At 35.8% G+C, this 21,321-nt stretch overlaps 2 protein-coding genes across 5 annotated transcripts; one reads left to right on the plus strand and one right to left on the minus strand.

Moving 5' to 3' along the window:
* Positions 868-16,454, minus strand: LOC109709015 (probable prefoldin subunit 4). 4 transcript variants are annotated; one of them, XM_020231047.1, is made up of 4 exons: positions 16,358-16,454; positions 16,054-16,164; positions 4,139-4,361; positions 3,715-4,036 (listed from the first exon to the last, which is right to left on the minus strand). In XM_020231047.1, the coding sequence occupies exons 1-4, from the start codon at positions 16,364-16,366 to the stop codon at positions 3,762-3,764; spliced, it is 618 nt and encodes a 205-aa protein (XP_020086636.1). In that variant the 5' UTR covers positions 16,367-16,454; the 3' UTR covers positions 3,715-3,761. The 4 variants fall into 4 exon arrangements, with proteins under 4 accessions (XP_020086637.1, XP_020086638.1, XP_020086636.1 ...); XM_020231048.1 differs by lacking the exons at positions 3,715-4,036; positions 4,139-4,361 and adding an exon at positions 868-1,468; XM_020231049.1 differs by lacking the exons at positions 3,715-4,036; positions 4,139-4,361; positions 16,358-16,454 and adding exons at positions 868-1,468; positions 1,634-1,712.
* Positions 10,016-11,511, plus strand: LOC109709017. Its single transcript, XM_020231050.1, has 2 exons — positions 10,016-10,887; positions 10,990-11,511. The coding sequence occupies exons 1-2, from the start codon at positions 10,836-10,838 to the stop codon at positions 11,442-11,444; spliced, it is 507 nt and encodes a 168-aa protein (XP_020086639.1). The 5' UTR covers positions 10,016-10,835; the 3' UTR covers positions 11,445-11,511.

The raw sequence follows: 21,321 nt of genomic DNA on the forward strand, positions 1-21,321 counted from the left end.
CAAAAATAATTTTTCGATTCATTTTACGTCGAACCAAATGCCTGGTTACCTAAAAATGATCGATAAATATGAGTGCATCTTTATATATGCTTTAACTTTTAATTTCCTCGTTTTTTATTTTCATTTTTATTGGACATAATTTTTCCTTTCTGTCTTGTGGCTCGAGGACCAATTAAGATACCTAATTCAATAAGTACTATAGTTGGGGTAATATTTGTACATCTTGTCATATATAAATCTTTGGGAACCTGGACCATCTTAATCAAATGATTGATTATATGTAAGGAGTAAACTAGTGTGCTATTAGAAGGATGGAGACTTCTGTGCTACTGAACCATTTTTGATAATGGGATTTTTAAATTGACGACCAGCTCCGTTAGCCTTAATCTAGCGTATTTGAACTACTTAGAAAATAATTTTTACAGATTTTCGATATTATTTACCTAGTGATCGAAATGATTCAAAATCAATAATTTGTAATGGTTGATAGATGCTGTTTGCAAGTTTAACGGTGTAGAAGTATTCAAATCGGATAAAATTTTGATAAAAAATTCTTTATACTATCTATAACAAAATTAATATCTTTGATCGAAAATTTTAATATTACATCATAGTTTTTTGTGAGATTTTTATTTTCAATCGTTGATTTTGAATTCTTTCGATTACTAGGTAAATTATATTGAAATTATTTTCTAGATACTTCCAATATACTAGATCAAGTTTAATGAAGCCAATCATCGATTCGAAAGTCTCATCATCGAAAATAGCTTAGGAGTACGGAGGTCTTCGTGTTCCTAATAGCACACAAAACCTACTCTATATATAAGTACTCTAGATCTTTTACAACCCTAATGATGAGAGAAGACATGCAACAAAACAGGTTAATAAAATTCAAACAAAGTCTACTCAACTAGTATCCATGTAGGTAAGTCAAGCCCTTCAACCAAGCGTAAATGAAAAAAAGAAAAAGAAAAAAAAAAAAAAAAAGACAGGTGACCTTATCGACATTAATAATACTACTAACAGAACAGATACATTAAACTAAGATCATTAAACTAAGATAATTCTGACAACGTAGACAAAGATTCATGGAATCTGCTCTTCTAATGAAATTCATTGTGCTGTTTCGATCATTACAAAATAGAGAAAGGCGTGGCGCGGCGTGGCGCTGCGCGGCACAAAGAACCATTATTCTCAATGGGCCAAACTAATCCTCCTCCAAGTTGATGGAGTCCTTGAATTTCCCATACAAGATCTTCTTGAGCTCGGCCATCTGAGCGAGCACGGATTCCTTCTCTTCCTCCAGCCTCTCCAGATCCTTGCTAGCATCCTCTTTCATCTTCTCCAACCGGATCTCGACCTCCTCCCGTGGCATGTGCGCGAACACCTCCCCTATTTGGAACCTAACCACATCCTCGTCCGATAAGATCAACTCATTGCTAGCATCCTCGAGGCTTTCATTTGATTCCTGCAGCAAAAAAGAGCAAGAATAGTTATGCATGCGATGTTGCTAGTGTATTTCCAATCTTCATTTTCCTTCTTAGTTTTAGAGGAAATGAGGAGCTCTAAAAATTGTGTTTCATAAATTCATCGAATATTCAGAATGATGAAATGTGACATGATCACAGCTTACGTTTGATTTCAGATATATTAGGGGCTGAGGACAAAAACCACCCATGCACTTTCACCCCTGAATGTGTACTGTAAGTGTACTGCAAGTATCAACCTCAGGGTTATACTCTCATCTTTATTATGGCAACGAAATTTAGATGACCGTTGAATTTGGCTCTTCAAACTAAGAAAAGTGACTCTTGAATTTGGGCACAACTCAGGTGATTATGTTTCATAGGAAAGAATGGCATGAAAGGACACTTCTGAACGGCTCAATAAGCTGCCAAAATAATTGATCTAGTAAAGAAGGATGGATTGAATTCAAAATGCAGGACGATGTCTCGATAGGATGGAAAATATAGGGGTGGCCTTTCAAGTATGAGAAGTAGCAATAGGAGAAGCTGAGTAAAAAGATCTTCAAAGGGATCCCTTAATTATTTAGTCTTTCCTTCCATCCTCAAACCCTGCTGAACACATCTTTGGTTGCAGGAAAGGAGAAACAGCACCAACAAAGACTAAATTCGCACAGTTACCGCAAAGCAAACAAAGTTCCGAGCTATTACTTCCTGCTTCAAAATACAGCAAACACCTCTTGTAATAAAAGATTTGTTAGCCCTATATATTGACGTTAAGTTCTCCAAACAGGAAAGATCAGTTTGTCGATAATATACATCATTCTTTCCCTAAACCCTGTCAACAAATTCAGCACCACGGTTTCAAGAATTTCATCATTTGTTCCAAGTACCAGAAATTAATATCCAGTTGCAGCTCGTGGTTTCGACGCTCAAGCTAAATTCTCACTAGTTTGAGGAGGTTCCCTATTGAAGTTCATTGAGAGTGGGACCTAACCGACTGTCCAGATGACTGTCATTGAGAGTGAACCTAAACGACTGGCCGCATGATTGTCATTAGCTATAACATGTTACAACATTTTACAGAATTTTGGGCTGGGTGATTAAGTGAGACAGATCGAAGGCTCATGTAATTTTTTTTTCTTTTTCTTTTTTCAGAATTCAAAAGTTTACGGGGCAAAGTGTAACCGGGTCAAAGTTCAAGGGGATCTAGCATATTTTTCTCAATGTTATATAATGCAGGAAATCAAATTTTCCAAAGATCTTTGTAGATGACACTTGAGATAGACCACCAAAGTGAACATCTATGAACCAAATCAGCAAAAAGAGTCAATACCTTTAAAACATGGTAGTAGTTTCTAAGCCACCGTTTGGTTCGGGGTTAAGGAAAAAGTAGCTATTCCAGGAATAGAGTTAAGTTCAGGGTTAAAGTGGGGCTAAAGTTTTTTTGTGTTTGGTTGGGGGTTGGAGTTAGTCTAGAATATTGAAAAATAGTGTTTGGTTGGAGTAGGTGGGATAAGAAGATACTGATTGATAAAGAAAGATAATGATTGGTTGGAGTTGAGTATTAAAATTGTCATATTTATAAATTTCACTCACAATAGTATTTCCTGAACTACAATTAATATTTTAGTTATAATATCATTTTAACCCTCCGAAAATACTAATTTCTAACCTTTTAAATTTAGCCCCTAGTGGAGTTGAGTATCGTTAGGCGTTTTCAAATCCGATTTGTTCCGATCTTTCAAACTTTGCATTGCTATTCGAATATCATTAATAATTCAGAAATATTTACGTACATCAAGTCAATATGCACATCAACGAACATTTACACAGATAACAACACATTGAATCAAAAACAAAAACATATACAACCAAAATGTTTTAAAAGAGTACAAATATATAACAGAGTAAAAAAATAACATATCTACCTACCAATATTCAACGCAGAAAATATCATCACAATATATAACATTAATACATGCTCCATAACAGGCATAAATAAGCAAGTATTACAAAGCATATGCATCTCAAACATTATCATCTTACAATTGTCAAATAACAATATAACCACTACACTCAATTGTACCAAATATCAACACAATTATCTAATTTATATAAAATTATATTCTAGTGTTCCACAATTGATTTTTAATATTAGCACGTAGATCCTCACCATTTTGGGAGTCCTCAATTACTCCCACTAAATCGCCCACTCCACCTTCATTTTCAGCGTCCTGTTCATCTGGACCCTCATCAGAAAAAATATTGTCATTTGCTTGGTGACGGCGAATAAAGTTATGTATTATACAACATGCCATAGCAATCAAGCATTGAATACGAAAACGGTGTTGCTACATTTAGAATTTTGAAACGCTTCTTCAAAATGCCAAATGTCCTCTCAACCACATTCCTTAATTGAGCATGCCGGTGGTTATACAAATCTCGTGAATTTCGATGAACGTGGGCCCGTGTGCTTGCGTCAAACTGACTAATATGGTAACGCTCTCCTCTATAGGGTGCAAGAAATTTTTCAGTATTTGCATATCCCGAGTCTACTAAGTAATACTTGCCTGCAAATAATATAATAACCACATGTCATTAGTATAAAAAACTTATCTACAATAGTGTTCATATATATTTAAATCTAACAAAAAATTTATTAGCAACACTACCTTCGGGAACAACGAAACCACCTATTTCGCATGCCCATCGAAGGACTCTCATACCGGCAGCAGAGCCTTCCCATCTTGTGCATACAAATAAAAAATTAAGATCAAATGACACCGCAGCCATCATATTTTGTGAGGTGAACCCTTTTCGACATCGAAGTGGTGCTTGTTTACTCCTTTCGACCACTACTGGAATATGTGTTCCGTCGATCGCACCAATATTATTCTACAGTTTACAAAAGAAAAGATAAAAACATTTGTAATAAATTTTATTTATACACCAATGTATTATACGTATAAGTGTGTATGGTTACCTTGAAAGGATAAAAATTTGGATTATCCCGAATTCTTGGATGCACGGCAGCATTACTTGACGGCAACATTATGTAGTCATCTTTTAGCCTCACAATGCCGCGTAGTACATTGTTAAAATGCCTACTGATGGTTTCTCCGGAATGTTGGAATGTTTTCGCCAATATTCGGTTTGCCACGCCATGCCCTACGCCATATAGAAATATGCCTAACTGCTCATCATCAGTCATATTTCTTGTGCTACTTATTAACCCCCTCTCGACTAAAGCATCGCGGAGTGCAATAAATATAATTGCACTCATACGAAAGTGATGATAGCAACATTCATGATGACCAGATAAGATATGACACAACATTTGATGTCCGGTAAACGACCGAGTCCGACACCTTTGTCTGGGTACTCTATTTGCAACTGGTTCAGATTCTAACTCAAGTAGCATTATAGCCTCGATAGATTCATCATCGTTATCTAATATTGTCATAATGGTGGCTATGAACGCTGAAGAAAAAATTCTTTTGTATAGTGGGTTCGCCATTAATGTCTTTCTAATTGCAACTGTTGTAAATATCGAATAAATCAGCACTTAATAATAAATAATAAAAATAAATAAATACACACGAACATATAACTATAGCAAGAGGTAATATATATGGCGCCAACATATAATAATCTTCCAACAACAGAAAAATATGCAAAGCTAATAAGAGTAGAGGAAACATAAATTAAAGCGTCATACAATCAAGAGTCACCACCACAAGGTAGAAACTATGCAAAGTTAAGATAAAGAAGAACTACCAATACCACCACAAGCTAGAAAATATGCACGTCCACACGCAATATAGGTCGAGGTACGATAAAGAAGAACTACCAATACGCCATTTGTCTAAATCTCGGAAAATGACGGCCTATAGATAAGATTTTGCTGCGCAATTTCTCGCTCAACCCACTTTCTTGCATGCTTGTCATTCAATGACATGAAAGTATTGCGATTCTTTTCTTCCTTAAACGCATCACAGAGAACTAAGATATCATCATCACTTAATCCCGTCATCCCATACACTCGTTGCATGCATTGGTTCTGCGATGGCATATCAGTGCTCTTGCTCAGCTCTAGCTGACATAGTTGCCGCACCCAACCAAGCTTTTCCTTACCCTGCTCCGCGATGTCAAGGAAAGCAGAAGTCCGGGCATCTACTTTCTTTTTTCGTCCCCCAGATGTAGATGCCGTTTGTGCTTGCTTATTGCTACGCTCTGGAGAACGAGCTCTTTTACTACCAGAGCTATGAGCAGAACCACTTGCACCAGTTGTAGGCATCACGGGAGGGCTTGGGGAGCGTGACGTATTTGCTTCATCAAAGTTAGCATATCTGGCGCACCCAGATCCCCCTGCTTCGAATGGGTCAGATGAGAGATTACAAGCTGACATTCCAATGCCAGCAATAGTATCATCCTCACCAGGGGATGACCCAGAGGAGCTTTCAATTATAGGGGGAAGCTCCACAGCACTTGTAAATGCATATCTTCCTGTCGCAGTTGTATTTTGGGTAAGAAATTCCATGTCATCGTAGGCGGGAAAGGGCTTATCCCTACACCTGGCGTACGCCGGATTCTCCTGAAGTAATAATATTAACAATTTAATACTATCATATAATGTACATGTCTTAATAAGACAGTAACGCTAGTATAAAAGAAATTGTAATTACCGCTATTATAGAATCTCAGATTCTTGCGTCACCAGGTGTGGGAATGTGCAAGTCAGAGTTCCATCCCCACCCGCTCTTGTTGGCAAGAGAATGGTACAAATTGAAAATTTTTTTAAAACTTTAAATCGATTCTTCAATTGTGTCTTTGTTAGGTTCATATTGTTTCGACTGTTGAAATCATTTACTATCCGCTTCCACGCAATCGGAGTGAATGACCCATTTACGTACCAAATGTATGTTCATCTCTCATAAGCCCCAACAATTGTGTATCCAAAATGTTGCTCCAATTTTGACTTCTAGTTCTTGTATCAATACGAATGCTACTGCTAGCCTCAATAGGTGACTCATCTGCGAGCCCATGATGCTTCTGTTTGGACTTAGAAACTTTTTTGAATGGACGCATCTGTAGTTTATAATTAAAAAGAGTGCATGATAGATGCATGAATATGAGTTAAATGCAAGACTTGTTTTTCACTACCAAGTATAGTGCATAATGGCTACAAGGGTCTACCCCTTAACCCCCAACCAAACACTAGCTAAGAAAATCATACCCAAACACTAGCTAAATGGGGTGGGGTTTACTAACCCCACCCCCTCCCAGCTTTATCTCTGCACGTTTCCCGAGCTCCACTTTCCCCTTTCTTCTCTCCAGCTTCTTCCTCTTCCTCTCCATTCTCACGCCTTGCTCCCCAAGCTTCACGCCCCTCTCCCACGCCTTGCTCTCCAAGGTTAACCGCCGGATCCCCTTCACCTCGGCCCGAAGCCCCTCCGGCCTCACCTTCACTTGTCGCCTGTCCTCCCCTCTCGTTGCCTCACCTCCGGTCTTCGCTGCATCACCTCCGGTCGTCACCTCACCTCCCCTTCGGCCTCACCTTCGCTCCGGCCTCACCATCGCTCGTTGCCTGTCCTCCCCTCTCGTTGCCTCACCTCCGGTCTTCGCCTCATCACCTCCGGTCGTCGCCTCACCTCCCCTCCGACCTCACCTCCCCTCCGGCCTCACCTCTAGTCGTCGCCTCACCTCCCCTCCGGCCTCACCTCCCCTCGTCGCCGCCTTACATCCCCTCCGGTCTCACCTCCTGTCATCGCCTCACCTCCTCTCGCCTCACCTCCCCTTCGGCCTCACCTCCGGCCGTCGCCTCACCTCCCCTCGTCAGCGTTGGTCGTAAGTGCCTCACATCTGGCTAAACCCTTTGCTACTTCTTCCTCGATCTACCGATCTGTGCCCTCCTTCATCAGCGATTTGCTTGATGATATTTTTTTGGGGGCTTTCTTCACATGCGATCGGTGTCGGCTTTAACCTACAATTTGGTTGTTGATTCGGTTGGTGAATCATCTCGATTTGGGGTTTTCTTCACCTGCAATCTGTGTCGGCCTTAAGCTGCGACTTGCTTGTTGATTCGGTTGTTGATTTTTTGTTTTGGGGTTTCCTTATCGGCGATCTATGCCGCCCTAAATCTGTGATTTTGTTGCTGAATCTCTGTTTTCTGGTTTTGTCCGCCTGTGAACTGTGTCGCCATTCTCACGCACGATCCTTGCTGTCGGAGAGGCTTCGTGCTGCCAACTGTGGAATTTGCTTCACATCTTGCCATTTGCGAGTTTTTTGTACACCCCCACTGTGCGTCCCTGCAAGTTGCTTGGGTCGATCTTTATTTTCGGGTTTAGATTAATTTGTGTGGCGTGGGTATCTCTGTGCTTGCCTGTGGACATCCTTGAGCTTGGTATATTTGCTATAGCCAAGTTACATTATTTCTAACTTTTCTATTTATCCAATGCTGGTGAAATAAATCAAACGAATCTGCATGCTAGTTGGTATAATGAAGATTATGCATATTGGTAATTCAGATCATACTTTTGCATTTTCTGCTGCCTGTTCAATATCGATATCTGATAATACTTGCGCATATTCTCGTTGCTACATGAAATAGCCAAGTTATTCATACTCTTCTCTCGGATGTCGTGAGGAAGAATTGTAGATACACTGATGAGGGAAAGATATACTGCTGGGAAATATATGGTTCGGCGATGATGACGGTTTCTAATTAAGATTAGATGGATGGCATCGATTGAAAAATTAATGCAACCCCATTTTAGTTGGAAACCACTTGAGCCATTTGTGGGAATGAACTATCTAAACCTTATTTCGACGAACATGCTTTTGTACATAGGAGGCAGATATGTAATTAAATATGTAATTTATCGTTGATTTAAGTAGACCCTTATAGCCATTATACACTATACTTGGTAGTGAAAAACAAGTCTTGCATTTAACTCATATTCATGCATCCATCATGCACTCTTTTTAATTATAAACTACAGATGCGTCCATTCAAAAAAGTTTCTAAGTCCAAACAGAAGCAACATGGGCTCGCAGATGAGTCACCTATTGAGCCTAGCGGTGGAATTCGTATTGCTACAAGAACTAGAAGTCAAAATTGGAGCAACATTTTGGATGCACAATTGTTGGGACTTATGAGAGATGAACATACATTTGGTAATTACGTAAATGGGTCATTCACTCCGATTGCGTGGAAGCGGATGGTAAATGATTTCAACAGTCGAAACAATATGAACCTAACAAAGACACAATTGCAGAATCGATTTAAAGTGTTAAAATTTTTTTTCAATTTGTACCATTCTCTTGCCAACAAGAGCGGGTGGGGATGGAACTCTGACTTACACATTCCCACACCTGGTGACGCAAGAATCTGAGATTCTATAATAGCGGTAATTACAATTTCTTTTATAATAGCGTTACTGTCTTATTAAGACATGTACATTATATGATAGTATTAAATTGTTAATATTATTACTTCAGGAGAATCCGGCGTACGCCAGGTGTAGGGATAAGCCCTTTCCCGCCTACGATGACATGGAATTTCTTACCCAAAATACAACTGCGACAGGAAGATATGCATTTACAAGTGCTGTGGAGCTTCCCCCTATAATTGAAAGCTCCTCTGGGTCATCCCCTGGTGAGGATGATACTATTGCTGGCATTGGAATGTCAGCTTGTAATCTCTCATCGGACCCATTCGAAGCAGGGGGATCTGGGTGCGCCAGATATGCTAACTTTGATGAAGCAAATACGTCACGCTCCCCAAGCCCTCCCGTGATGCCTACAACTGGTGAAAGTGGTTCTGCTCATAGCTCTGGTAGTAAAAGAGCTCGTTCTCCAGAGCGTAGCAATAAGCAAGCACAAACGGCATCTACATCTGGGGGACGAAAAAAGAAAGTAGATGCCCGGACTTCTGCTTTCCTTGACATCGCGGAGCAGGGTAAGGAAAAGCTTGGTTGGGTGCGGCAACTATGTCAGCTAGAGATGAGCAAGAGCACTGATATGCCATCGCAGAACCAATGCATGCAACGAGTGTATGGGATGACGGGATTAAGTGATGATGATATCTTAGTTCTCTGTGATGCGTTTAAGGAAGAAAAGAATTGCAATGCTTTCATGTCATTGAATGGCAAGCATGCAAGAAAGTGGGTTGAGCGAGAAATTGCGCAGCAAAATCTTATCTATAGGCCGTCATTTTCCGAGATTTAGACAAATGGCGTATTGGTAGTTCTTCTTTATCGTACCTCGACCTATATTGCGTGTGGACGTGCATATTTTCTAGCTTGTGGTGGTATTGGTAGTTCTTCTTTATTTTAGCTTTGCATAGTTTCTACCTTGTGGTGGTGACTCTTGATTGTATGACGCTTTAATTTATGTTTCCTCTACTCTTATTAGCTTTGCATATTTTTCTGCTGTTGGAAGATTATTATATGTTTGCGCCATATATATTACATCTTGCTATAGTTATATGTTCGTGTGTATTTATTTATTTTTGTTATTTATTATTAAGTGCTGATTTATTCGGTATTTACAACAGTTGCAATTAGAAAGACATTAATGGCGAACCCACTATACAAAAGAATTTTTTCTTCAGTGACCATAGCCACCATTATGACAATATTAGATGATGATGATGAATCTATCGAGGCTATGATGGTACTTGAGTTAGAATCTGAACCAGTTGCAAATAGAGTACCCAGACAAAGGTGTCGGACTCGGCCGTTTACCGGACATCAAATATTGTGTCATATCTTATCTGGTCATCATGAACGTTGCTACCATCACTTTCGTATGAGTGCAATTATATTTATTGCACTCCGCGATGCTTTAGTCGAGAGGGGGTTAATAAGTAGCACAAGAAATATGACTGCTGATGAGCAGTTAGGCATATTTCTATATGGCGTAGGACATGGCGTGGCAAACCGAATATTGGCGAAAACATTCCAACATTCCGGAGAAACCATCATTAGGCATTTTAACAATGCACTACGCGGCATTGTGAGGCTAAAAGATGACTACATAATGTTGCTGTCAAGTAATGCTGCCGTGCATCCAAAAATTCGGGATAATCCAAATTTTTATCCTTTCAAGGTAACCATACACACTTATACGTATAATACATTGGTGTATAAATAAAATTTATTACTAATGTTTTTATCTTTTCTTTTGTAAACTGTAGAATGCTATTGGTGCAATCGACGAACACATATTCCAGTAGTGGTCGAAAGGAGTAAACAAGCACCATTTCGATGTCGAAAAGGGTTCACCTCACAAAATATGATGGCTGCGGTGTCATTTGATTTTAATTTTTTATTTGTATGCACAAGATAGGAAGACTTTGCTGCCGATATGAGAGTACTTCGATGGGCATGCGAAATAGGTGGTTTCGTTGTTCCCGAAGGTAGTATTGCTAATAAATTTTTTGTTAGATTTAAATATATATGAACACTATTGTAGATAAATTTTTTATACTAATGACATATGGTTATTATATTATTTGCAGGCAAGTATTACTTAGTAGACTCGGGATATACAAATACTGAAAAATTTCTTGCACCCTATAGAGGAGAGCGTTACCATATTAGTCAGTTTGACGCAAGCACACGGGCCCGCGTTCATCGAAATCCACGAGATTTGTATAACCACCGGCATGCTCAATTAAGGAATGTGGTTGAGAGGACATTTGGCATTTTGAAGAAGCGTTTCAAAATTCTAAATGTAGCAACACCGTTTTCGTATAAAGTTCAATGCTTGATTGCTATGGCATGTTGTATAATACATAACTTTATTCGCCGTCACCAAGCAAATGATAACATTTTTTCTGATGAGGGTCCAGATGAACAGGACGCTGAAAATGAAGGTGGAGTGGGCGATTTAGTGGGAGTAATTGAGGACTCCCAAAATGGTGAGGATCTACGTGCTAATATTACAAATCAATTGTGGAACACTAGAATATAATTTTATATAAATTAGATAATTGTATTGATATTTGGTAGAAATGAGTGTAGTGGTTATATTGTTATTTGACAATTGGGGCTGATTATGATGTATGAGATAGATATACTTTGTAATACTTGCTTTTTTATGTCTGTTATGGAACATGTATTAATGTTATATATTGTGATGATATTTTCTGCGGTTGAATATTGGTAGGTAGATATGTTGGTAGATATTCTTATTTTTTTACTCTGTTATATATTTGTACTCTTTCAAAATATTTTGGTTGTATATGTTTTTGTTTTTGATTCAATGTTGTTGTTATCTGTGTAAATGTTCGTTGATGTGCATATTGACTTGATGTACGTAAATATTTCTGAATTATTAATGATATTCGAATAGCAATGCAAAATTTGAAAGATCGGAACAAATCGGATTTGAAAACGCCTAACGATACTCAACTCCACTAGGGGCTAAATTTGAAAGGTTGGAAATTAGTATTTTCGGAGGATTAAAATGATATTATAACTAAAATATTAATTGTAGTTCAGGAAATACTATTGTGAGTGAAATTTATAAATATGACAATTTTAATATTGTTGTTTGAAAATTTGAGGAATTTTTCAAAATTACAAAATAGTGGAAAATAATTTTTGGTATACAATTACGCAAAAATTTATATAATTTTAATCCTCATAATAATGAGCAAGCATAGAATTTTTAAAACAATAAAGAAAATATTTATTTCAAATGATTACAGTGAGGCTATTTTAGTAATTTTACTTTCTTTATTAATCATTATCCTTCTTATCCCACCTGCTCCAACCAATCATTATCCTTTTTTATCAATCATTATCTTCTTATCCGACCTACTCCAACCAAACACTATTTTTCAATATTCTAGACTAACTCCAACCCCCAACCAAACAAAAAAAAAACTTTAACCCCACTTTAACCCTGAACTTAACCCTATCCCTGGAATAGCTACTTTTTCCTTAACCCCGAACCAAACAGTGGCTTAGGAAACTGTAGATATCATGACAAGATCCACTTCTTTTCCTCAGGAATTATGAAAGTAGATCCGCAAGAACAAGCTGAGCTCTTAACTTAGCACCAGGACTTAAAAAAAAATAAAAATAAGTTCACAAATTATATGAGATTGATCTCTAGTATTTTAATGATGTGAAACAGAAGGGGAAATATTTGCACAGTGCTTGTTTTAGCAGGGTTTTGCAGTGGCAGCTGCTTCTAGTTCTCTACCTGCTTTACTTGTACGCTCCCTGCTCTTAAATTCTACTACCAAACTGTAACAACCCAAAATTCGAGCAAAAAGGCGTCAAAAAAGGTTAAAAAAAAAAACTTTTCCAAATCTCTGAGCAGGAATTTGAATGAACCAAGTCAAATAGACACTGTGAATGAATTAAATTAAATGAGTTATATGTTAATTTGATTCAACACGAATTGAATTTGAAGCAAGCAAGTTCAAAAAATCTTTGCAAGGTTTCAAATGAGTTTAATGAGGTCCTGGTCAAGTTTGATTTGATTTGATTTGAATGCAGATTGATAAAAAATCGAAAGGTTTCAGTACAATTGGAGCGTTACACCGCCACTCGCTCGAAATGCATAGGAATCTCAATTTAACTTGCCCAAACCATAGACTCTTAATAGGAGACCTAAAACACGATTAACACCTCCCAATTAGAAAGTTCTTGGGGCTCAAAACCTACGCCAAAAATATCAAATCTGAAAATACTACCTAAATCTCATATTTGGTCAAGAACCCAATTTGGAGCAATACAACTTCCATATAATTTATCAAAACCAAAATCATGGCCTATCCATATAGCTTTGTATTGGCCCTTAAATTCAAGTAAAAAGAATCAAAACTTCACAATTAACCCTTATTTTGCACTCCCAATGTTCTAATTCGCAAATGTCAATCTAATTCCTTATTAGGATAAACCCCTAATTTAAAAATTTGAGTATAAAGCTATAAAACCCTAAAACTATAGCCGGGTACAAATGTACCTGTCACTGCCCAAATACCCGCCCTTCAAGTAATTTCCCCACACGTCCCCACCCCACCCCCAGGTACCTCCGACTCTACCCTACCCATGCTGCCCCTATAAAGTAATATGCACATTTATGTAAAATGTCAATGTTTCAGATTTTTAGTTTCCAATTACACACACACACACACACACACACACACACACACACATACACATATATATATTATCGGGGTTGGGCGGATACGAGTAATGGGGCGGGGCGACCTCATTCCGACCCTGCCTTGTACCCAAGCCCTTCCCCTGAGTAGGTCGGGTATGTACCCGCCCCGCTCCCGGTCAACATGTTGACTACCTGACCCGCTCGGGTATCCGCAGGTATGAGCACAATTGCCATCCCTAGAAACAATATGCATATAAGAATGAGAATATGCTCACTTGGCCCGAATTGGAGAGATTCTAGCTTAGAGGTGAAGTCCTTCAAATTTTCACAAATTTTCTTTTGAAATTAGATGGACAAGCCTTCTCCTAAGATCTGATCATGCAAGAGTAGAAGAGGAGTTGTTTTGTAGCTGTTTGAAAGAAAGAGAGAAGAGGAAGAATGAAATTCCTTCTGCTCTTTTCTTCTATGACACTTTAAGGCCATATCAGTCTTTTCACAGGGACTTAGAGGGTTTGAAAAGGTTTAGGCCAATGCATGTCGACCCCCAAGCCGCTGTAGGCAAGTTTTAAATTATAAAAGATCAAAATTATCCTCATAAAACTGAAAAATTCCTAATTATCTTGCCGCTATATAGCAATTCAGATCACACTGACACACTTTAGTAAACACTTGACATCTCACTCATCCAAAATCTGTTTTGCGTGATTCAAGATGCATTGAAAATGTAACTCGAAAATCTTTCCAACAGGACCAATTTCATATGAATTGGATTCCAAAATCTCAATTAAAAGTTCTCTCAAAGTGGCAGCATGTGCAGTGGCAGCACGAGTTCAAGTATCTCTAAAATCCTCAGATTTAAGATATGTTGTCATATCCATGCTTGAAGTTACTCATCCGTTTATACCCTTTTCAGATACATTAAGAGCCATCAAGAGGTTGATATTGGTTCTCAAGGAATCCAAAGTAGCCTGCAACTTTCAACCAATTAACAAGCCAACGCCAAGTTTATCCAATGACAGAATTTTAGCATTAGAAGTTAACAAAGTTCAGGCATTAGGTCAGTCTAGTTTCCTAGAGTTCAAAAGAAAGCCTCCCTGCTGTCACATATAAAGAAGACCAAATCAACATGAAAATGCATCTCATTCAGGTGCAAAGTAAGAATGACTATGTTGACTAGACTGTGATTAAGATAATTTTTCACAACCCTGCCAATTAACATAGCGGTAATTAGTGAAATGCCTAATTACAATAAATTGCCCAACATCAAGTATCAATTCTGCACTATACTTGATAGGATTACCTATTTAAGGATTTCAGCTCTTTGTGTTACCCTCCTTTCTGGAATTAGTTAGGATAAAAGCTTAACAATTGGGATACCACAATTTCGCCATACCCCTTAAAAATCCTATCCCTGGGATCAACTGTGATGTGCTCAATTGCTTTCTAGTGAGAAATGTTATCATCTTTTCCATCTGTATTCTTTTATAATTCTCTTAGCATGTCATAATTCAATTTTATGCCTTTTTTTCCCATTTTCTTGATTCTCCTTGCAGCAGGTCTGACTGAAATGCTATTCAGAAATATCTAGTTGTAATCGGTATTAAACTTTTGCTTCGTTTTGTATATGTCCATTGATTCAAGTTGGGTATCTATACACTTGTATACCGGCTTAATTGTTATCATATTACAGTTTATCGAGTCAAAGAACCATAGGCACTCAGGATTGAATCGGATCAGATAGGATGAGAAAGCAATATTTTGAGGTGTTTCTGGGGACATATGATGGGATTTCCAAAAGTCAATTTTTGTTCAAGCCCAACGTCTTGAGAGGTGCACGATATCATAACTCACATAACAATTTTCATTCTCTCTTACCAAGTTCTAACAAAATCCTACACAATCAGAAATCTACACATGGACAGCAAAACAAGTAAGTAGAACAGACATCCTAAAAACTATCAGTAAGCAATCTAATCAAGTTAAAGTTCATGAATGAACATCCCGCAACAATGCTTACCAAGGATACCACATGACTAAGAAGTAGCTTAGTTGAAACAAGATGATAGCTCATTCTTACGCACAAAAGAACAAAGAAATATATCCCATGATACCTTTAAGTTTATTTTGGAGAATCATGGGAAAGAATTTCATCTTTAAATCAAAAGATTAATCTCAACTCTCGAGTTAGTACTATCCCCATAAATCAAGAAGCTAAAATCAAACCCCGATCTTGATATACCCTAACCTCCATACCATTCATCAAAAACATTAACATTAAAAAAAAATAAAAAAGCTACCAAATTGCTCGCCCATCACCATTCACCATCATAACAGATCAAATAGAAAAAAGCGATTTTTAGCTCAGAAAATGAGAGAGAAAAAAAAATCCCAAAAACAAGATAAAAAATATTAAAAAAAAAAAAAGAAGAGGGATTGGGATTGAGATTAATTTACTTACCTTGGCGAGCTTGATCTCGTCCTCGAGCTCATGGAATCGATTGTTCAGTCTCCCGAACCTGTTTATGTTCTGCTGATCCTCCCACGTCACCTGCGCCTCCGATCCGTCCCCCTTTTAATCCATCCATCCATCATCATCCCCCAAATTAACCCAAAATTAGAAAAAAAAAAAAAAAAAACACATACAAAATCGTTAGAAATGTAGATAAACACTTGAATTTTTAGATAGATCTAGTTTTTGGGTTAGGGTTAGGGTTAGGGTTAGGGTTAGGGTTTTGTTTCGGGGTTAGGAGGCGAGGTGTTACCTGCTGCATCGCGTCGACCACTGCGAGTGCGGAAGCGGCAGCGAAGGAAGAAGGAGGATATCGGGTCTCGGGCGCGCTGCGGTTCGGGTCGTTTGCTAACGGGTTAACTGCATACGTATTGCCACATAAGGTGCATATGGATCCGGGATCCCCCACAATGTTTTAGTTATCAAACATTTTGCTTCAAAAATATTAGGGAAAACTTCAAATACCACTCCTGTGGTTTCACATTTTCTCACTTTAGTATTCTGTGGTTTAAAGTGTATCACATTAGTGTCCTGTGGTTTTATTTTTATCTTTCTATTATCGATTTCACTAATTTTTTTCATTAAATAAGTGACAAAGTTTAAACTAAAAAGGATTAAAAGTGAATACTCGATAAATCTAGATAGAGTACCTGAATTTTTTGTATATAATTTAATGAAATATTAACAAAAAAGTTGACGAAAAAATAAAAATAAAACCACAGAACACTAATTTGATACAATTTAAACTATAGGATACTAAAGTGAGAAAGTGCGAAATCACACGGTGGTATTTGAAGTTTATCCAAAATATTATAATTTGCAAGCATATTTCTACCATAATTATGGACAAAAATTTGATGGGCATAGTTTTCGAATAAAATTATTTAAAAATTATTTGGACTTGTAAAAATAATATTTTTATTGGGCGGTTGAGATGCACATTACTTGCCAGTGGTGCCCATCCGGACAATCCTCAAATAATCTTATTTGAAGACTACGTCCATAAAATTTTTGTCCGTTAAGAATTGACTGATTAAAATTAATATTTTTTAAAAAAATTATTTTATATTTGAATAATATTTTTTAAAAATATTTATGAACTATACATTATAAGTCCTAAACAATTAAAAAAAAAAAATCGATAAGGGTATAATGGTCCAAATGGTCAACCGAAAATGGCACGAATGTGCTTAGGGATTTTGAAACTTTAAGGCTGCGTTTGGTTGGAGGGATATCCCAGAACAAGGCGGGATATCCCTCCAAACACAATGTTTTTTGAAACAACCGGGTTGTTCCCGGCTTAACGGGTTGTTCCGGGAACAACCCGTTAAGCTTGTTCTCCCTTTTAAGAAGCTGGAACAAGAGATTTTGGCTTCTTTTTTTTTTTTTTTCCTGGCCTTTAATTGTATTACTTTATTTTAATTAATTTCAAATAATTAAATGAATGCTCAAATTTAATAAATAAATATATTAGTATAATATTATTTTTATGATAATATATTTACTTAATTTATTATATAATATAAATTAATTAAATTTGATATATATTTTATATTTAAGTTTTATTGCTTATATATTAATATTTAATTATTTTTTTTATATTAATTATTATATAATAAAATCTTTTTCATATATTATATATATTTTTTAATTGTATTGAATTTATACTTAAATTTTTATGATATATATTTATACTTAATTTTATTATATAATATAAATTAATTAAATTTGATATATATTTTATTTTATTAAGTTTTCATATATATATTAATATTTAATTATTTTATTTATATTAAGTATTATATACATAAATCTTTTTTTTCATAATTATATATTATTTTAATTTGTATTGAATTTATACTTAATTTTTATGATAATATTTTATACAATTTATTATATATATAATTAATAAATTTGTATATTTTTTATTTTATTAAACTTTATCATTTATACTTTAATATTTAATTATATTATTTTTTTATTTGTATTGAAATTTATACTAATATTAATTAAAAATATAGGGATATTGTAGTATTATACTTTATTCATTAATATATATGATAAATTTATTAAATAAATATTACATAAAAATATATTATATATATAAAATAAAATATATTATTTTAAATTAGATTCTTACATAAATATTATATTATAAATTACTATTGAAATAAATTTATAAATAATTTTATATAAAATATACTAATATAATTAATTATTTTATTTTTAAAAATATATTTAGACGTTGTTCTAGACTTTTTATCCAACAGCTATTAAGGATATCCTCTAGAATATCCTCGAATGCATCCAAACACAAATTTACAATTGTTCTATTCTTTGTACCGGAATATCCCTGTTCTCGGGAAAACAAAAGTTGTTCTTCTAAATTTAGTTCTCTAACAAACGCAGCTAAAAAATATATTTAATAACTAAAAATTTTTAGGGATGATTAGTAATTTTAAAAGTTTTGTAGGGATGCATTAAAATGCGCTTGTGTACACAGTACACCTAAAAGAGGGTATATAATATATATATAAGTTGCATCATCATTCTGTGTTCATGTCTGCCACACGAATGACGCACCTCGCACGGCTGATGGATTTCAGGCGTGGGTAGTATTCATGATGTAGATTAAAGTATGTGTATTTATGGTTATCAGGATTTGCGGATCATGGCTTCAATAAACGCAAGGTCTTTGTTAATTACCCCTACAGAATATTAGGGCACCTTCGATTAAGAGACCTCTGAAATGCTGAATTAAACTGGAATTGGACAAAAGGAAATTTTATATTTATTGCTCAATTACATGGCTTTAACCAAGGCATACCTCAGTGTACATGATAGAGCGTAAAGAAAATGTATTTTTCAATTGTATCTTAGTTATATATTCTAAGATACCCAATATATGGTCAAATTAATTTTGCTGGACTCTATATGTTGTGGAGCTCAACACTATTCACTCTATAGATGAAAGATTGATTTAATTCATATATATATGCATTGGAATTTAATCGATTTAATTCAGATTAAACTCTAATTATATGTATTAGAGTTTGATTTGGTTAATTGAACTTTAAATGTATGTGATAAAGTCCAATAGATGATCAGATTTAGTTGAACTCTATATATTTTGGAGCTCAACTTTGTTTACATGAGATGAAAGATTGATTAAATCCATATATATACATTGGAATTTAATCGAACTTGGATTAAACTCTGAACTTTATAATATATGTAATAAAGTCCAATAGAGTTTGATTTGAGCTTTTATCATAAATATAGATTAGGATTAGCCCCAATATCTTGAATTAGACTCTAATTTTATATTTTTAGAGTCTGATACAATTAGGCTCTAAGTTTATGTATTAGAGCTTAGTCACATTTTTTTATTCATCTCAAAGTGAATATTTAATTAATCCTAATTATATGTATTAGGATTAGTCAGATTTGATTTAAATTAAACTCCAAGTTGTATGTATTGGAATCCAACAAATTAATTTGATCAGATGGTTTGATCAATTCTAAATATAGGTTTAGAATTTGATCAAGTTTGAAATGATTGTGATTTGACTCTAGTTTTATATTGTAGATAATTATATTTTAGGAATTGAGATGTTCGTGAAAATTGAACTTGAGTTTAGTTTAACGACATTTCGGTCAGTGAGTTTGTGGATTAGTTTAACGACTTTTCGGTGATATCGAATTAGGTTTAGTTTAACGACGTTTCGGTCGATATCGGATTTAGGTTTAGTTTAACGACGTTTCGATTGATTGATTTGGGTTTGGTTCACAAGGTTTATGGTATTGGTATATGGGATTATGGTTCATGGGTTTATGGTTCATGAACTCATGGTTTGGGTTTATGGTTTATGGACTCATGGTTCATGGGTTTATGGTTCATGAACTTGGTGTATGTTTGTGGTTTATGATCCATGGCTCATGAGCTTGATTTTGATTCATGAACTTGATCATAGTTCGTGGATGGTATGGTCACAAGATTTGGTGCATGGTTTGGTCCATGGTTTTGGTTCAGGTTCATGGACTTGTTAGGTTTATGGCTTGGATAAGGTTAAATGTGTATGGGTTCATGGGGAAATGTATATAGGTTTATGTATATGGGTTTATGGGTTAATTTTTAATGAGTTTTGGATAATGGGCTTAGATAGTGACACCAAATGGGTTTGGACTGGGGCCATTTTGTAAATGGGCTCTGGGCTTTGGACTAGGCCTAGTTTATTGGATTGGTTAATAGTGTAGATTGGTTATTGGATTCGAATTTGGTGATTCATTTGATGTGGATTCGGGCTCAATATGGGCTGAACTCATTTTGATGTGGATTCGGGTTCAATATGGACCAAATCATTTTGGATATGGATTTGGACTCAATACGGGCTCATTTCATTTTGGATTCGGGTTCAAAATGGGCCAAATCATTTTGAATTTAGACTCGGGCTCAATATGGGCTCATTTTGGATTTGGACTTGGGCTTTGGCTTAATATAGGATTTGGATTTGGGCTTTGGATTTGGGCTGAGTTCGTTTTGGATATGGATTTGGGTTCAATATGGGCCCGTATAGTTTGTGCTAAATTGAAATTTGGGCTTGGGCTAGGTATAGCTTCATGGATGGTCCAAATTCAGATTCATATATGAGTCCAAGTTGAAACTTGAATTATATGTGGGCTCGGGTTTAATATGGGTTCATGATTTAAATCAAATTATGGAATTGAGCCCCGATTTGTATTTGTGCTGGATTCGGGTCATGTTGAGTTCGGGCTTGTGAGACAAATATAGTTTTGGTCCATATGAGATTCGAAATCAAAATATTTCAATATATGGTTCAAAATCAAATTCATCCGAAATATAATTAAATATTGATTCGATTTAATTCGACCAAATCGAAAGGTTCGATTAAAGGGTTCGATTATTTTCGAACACTATTAAAAGAACAATCAAAAGAATATTAATCGGAAATCCGACTAAATTTCTTTCATTTCTTCATTGAAGGAGAATTAAGAGAATACATTTTTTTCTCTTTATCTCTTTTAAAAAATAAAATATAACAGAGATGAATAATTTCTTTTTTTATCTCTTTTACATTCGTGGGACAACTAAGGCGGAATAAAAATCCCTTCCTTGCCTCCCTAAGAGTAACAAAGCTCTCTCTCTTTTTTATCATTGGAGAAGTAACGTCTCTTTCTCTTTTTAGAGGAGAGCAC

This window comes from Ananas comosus, linkage group 4 (assembly GCF_001540865.1).
Source record: "Ananas comosus cultivar F153 linkage group 4, ASM154086v1, whole genome shotgun sequence".
NCBI classification, from domain to species: domain Eukaryota; kingdom Viridiplantae; phylum Streptophyta; class Magnoliopsida; order Poales; family Bromeliaceae; genus Ananas; species Ananas comosus.

Bases quoted from the DNA above. Each gene is read 5' to 3' on its own strand.
- LOC109709015 (XM_020231045.1), bottom strand. From the start codon at position 4,983: ATGGCGAACCCACTATACAAAAGAATTTTTTCTTCAGCGTTCATAGCC. The intron at 4,362-4,449 runs GTAACCATACAC...TGTAAACTGTAG, and splicing joins CAAATTTTTATCCTTTCAAG to AATAATATTGGTGCGATCGA. The intron at 4,037-4,138 runs GTAGTGTTGCTA...TATTATTTGCAG, and splicing joins TGGTTTCGTTGTTCCCGAAG to GCAAGTATTACTTAGTAGAC.
- LOC109709017 (XM_020231050.1), top strand. From the start codon at position 10,836: ATGAGAGTACTTCGATGGGCATGCGAAATAGGTGGTTTCGTTGTTCCC. The intron at 10,888-10,989 runs GTAGTATTGCTA...TATTATTTGCAG, and splicing joins TGGTTTCGTTGTTCCCGAAG to GCAAGTATTACTTAGTAGAC.